General features: G+C 42.4%; 1 protein-coding gene across 1 annotated transcript; it reads right to left on the bottom strand.

Annotated features, from left to right (window-relative positions):
• Positions 1-491: 491 nt before the first annotated feature.
• Positions 492-1,697, bottom strand: LOC110281537 (uncharacterized). Its single transcript, XM_021143866.1, has 3 exons — positions 1,548-1,697; positions 761-1,358; positions 492-700 (listed from the first exon to the last, which is right to left on the bottom strand). Exons 1-3 carry the CDS (start codon positions 1,695-1,697, stop codon positions 492-494), a joined length of 957 nt encoding a protein of 318 aa, XP_020999525.1.
• Positions 1,698-1,930: the final 233 nt, after the last annotated feature.

The following is a 1,930-nucleotide window of genomic DNA, read 5'->3' as shown; positions in this document are numbered from 1 at the left end:
TCAGGAAATTCCTTCGCCACTCGGATTCGTTCTAAGCTGAATTCACTGTCATTCGAGCTAGCCGCTAACAGAACGTACCCCTCACAATCACTCCCATCTAAGGTAACTCTTACTCACAATCACTCCCGTCTAAGGTAACTCTTACGGAATTCAGATATAAAGTATGAGACAGAAATGGTTTAATATCTAAACTATCAGACGGAATAACAGCTGTTCTTTCAAGGAAATCAAGGAAAACATGATACTTGGACAACAAATCTAATCCTAAAATAACTTCTAAACCAGATGGAGATAAACAGATTAGATCGTGTATAAAAGTCCTGTTCCTAATAGCGAATGGTACTTGCAGGCACACTAAATTGGTTAAAGCATTTTGGGATGCAGGTGTATGGAAAATCAAGTAAAAATTCAATTTAAAGAAATATAATCCTAACTCGTGAGCAATAATTAGAGAAATAAAGAATGCGATGCACCCGAATCATACAGTACAGTTAGAAATCGATTCTTGACATAACCTGACCTTGAATGAGGGTGTTCGATTCCACAACATCGTTAATAGTGATAGCAAACACTCGTCCTTGTTGTTGAGTGCTAACTGGATTTCGAGTAAATCCCTTTGGACAATCCTTGGCAATATGTCCAAGTTCTCTACAAGCATAGCAGTTAGGTGATCCAAACTGGCAAGACCTGTTATCATGCTCTTTTCCGCATTACTTATATGCAGTGTTTATGTAAGCCTGATGGGCTCGTTTACCATTACCTTGCCTTACTTTACCTCCGTTTCCACTCGTAGGGCGAGCAGGAGCGTTACCAGCTTGTGGGTTCCTTCGTTGTGGCACACCAGGGGTCTTGAAGTTTATCCTTCGTGGTTGCCAACTATAGCTATTGTAGTTCCTTGGTGGAAATCCTTGACGACTCACTTTAGCCACAGTCACTTTCTTAATACATTCTTCCACTAACTTGCTCTTGTTGACTAATTCGGCAAAATTACGTATCTCCAGCGAAACTATTGAACTCATCAGATCAACACAAAGGCCTCCTTCAAACTTCAAGCACTTCCATTCTTCAAGGTCAGCAGGATCCCCTTGACAAATCTTGGAGAAATAACACAAGTCATCAAAATTACGGGCATACTTAGCAATAGTCATATCCCCTTGTTTCAACTGCACAAGCTCCATCTCCTTAGCATCACGAGCTGCCCTCGGAAAATACTTCTTATAAAATTCATCCTTAAAAGTATTCCAAGGAATATCGCCTTCATCTTGTTGCAATAGTCGCTGTACCCCCTTCCACCAATGCTCAGCCTCTCCTTCCAGCATATAAGTAGCAAACTCCACATGTTGGCCTTCCGGAACATGCTGTGCTCACAGTGATCGTTCAATAGCTCGGAACCAATTGTCAGCATCAGTCGCAACAAGTGTACCTTTAAACTTTGGCGGTTTAGCTTTCAGAAAGGTCGCAAGGGTCATAGGTCTTTCGAGATGCCCTAAGTTATTCTCATCATTTCCACTATCTTCCTCATGCTCATTCTAATTCCCGTTTCTCACTCCAAGACGATCAACAGCCCTAGCCGCTGCTACTGCAGCCTTACACACTGCCTCAGCCACAGCGTTCATGGTAGTCATAAACGTCTCTTGTTCCCTCTCGTAGTTAACATTAGGAATTCCTTCCCGTACGCCTCGTCTCCGAGAACCCATCGTGGTCCCGTTCACACCAAACAATCATTATTAAGGTGATCAGTCCTAACACTTCAAGTCAAGTGTGAACATTCCCAGAATGAAAACACAGAGACAATCATGCAACACATATCAATGGGATATCCTATACGCATGAGACACGCAACAGAGTATGCAATGAAGCATAGTCAGTCCACTCCCCAGGCTCTACTGGGAACGAACTGCTCTGATACCAAATTGTAACGACCCAATTT

The sequence above is a fragment of the Arachis duranensis genome, chromosome 5, assembly GCF_000817695.3.
Source record: "Arachis duranensis cultivar V14167 chromosome 5, aradu.V14167.gnm2.J7QH, whole genome shotgun sequence".
NCBI lineage: Eukaryota > Viridiplantae > Streptophyta > Magnoliopsida > Fabales > Fabaceae > Arachis > Arachis duranensis.
The sequence above is the reverse complement of the archived record's forward strand: the minus strand, read 5'-3'. Positions and strand labels throughout refer to the sequence as shown.

Excerpts from the sequence above, each read along its gene's own strand:
- LOC110281537 (XM_021143866.1), bottom strand. The coding sequence starts at position 1,697 with ATGGGTTCTCGGAGACGAGGCGTACGGGAAGGAATTCCTAATGTTAAC. Across the intron at positions 1,359-1,547 it reads GGGCTGTTGATCGTCTTGGA|CATGTTCCGGAAGGCCAACA; the intron begins GTGAGAAACGGG and ends CTGTGAGCACAG. Across the intron at positions 701-760 it reads CGGAGGTAAAGTAAGGCAAG|AGCATGATAACAGGTCTTGC; the intron begins GTAATGGTAAAC and ends AATGCGGAAAAG.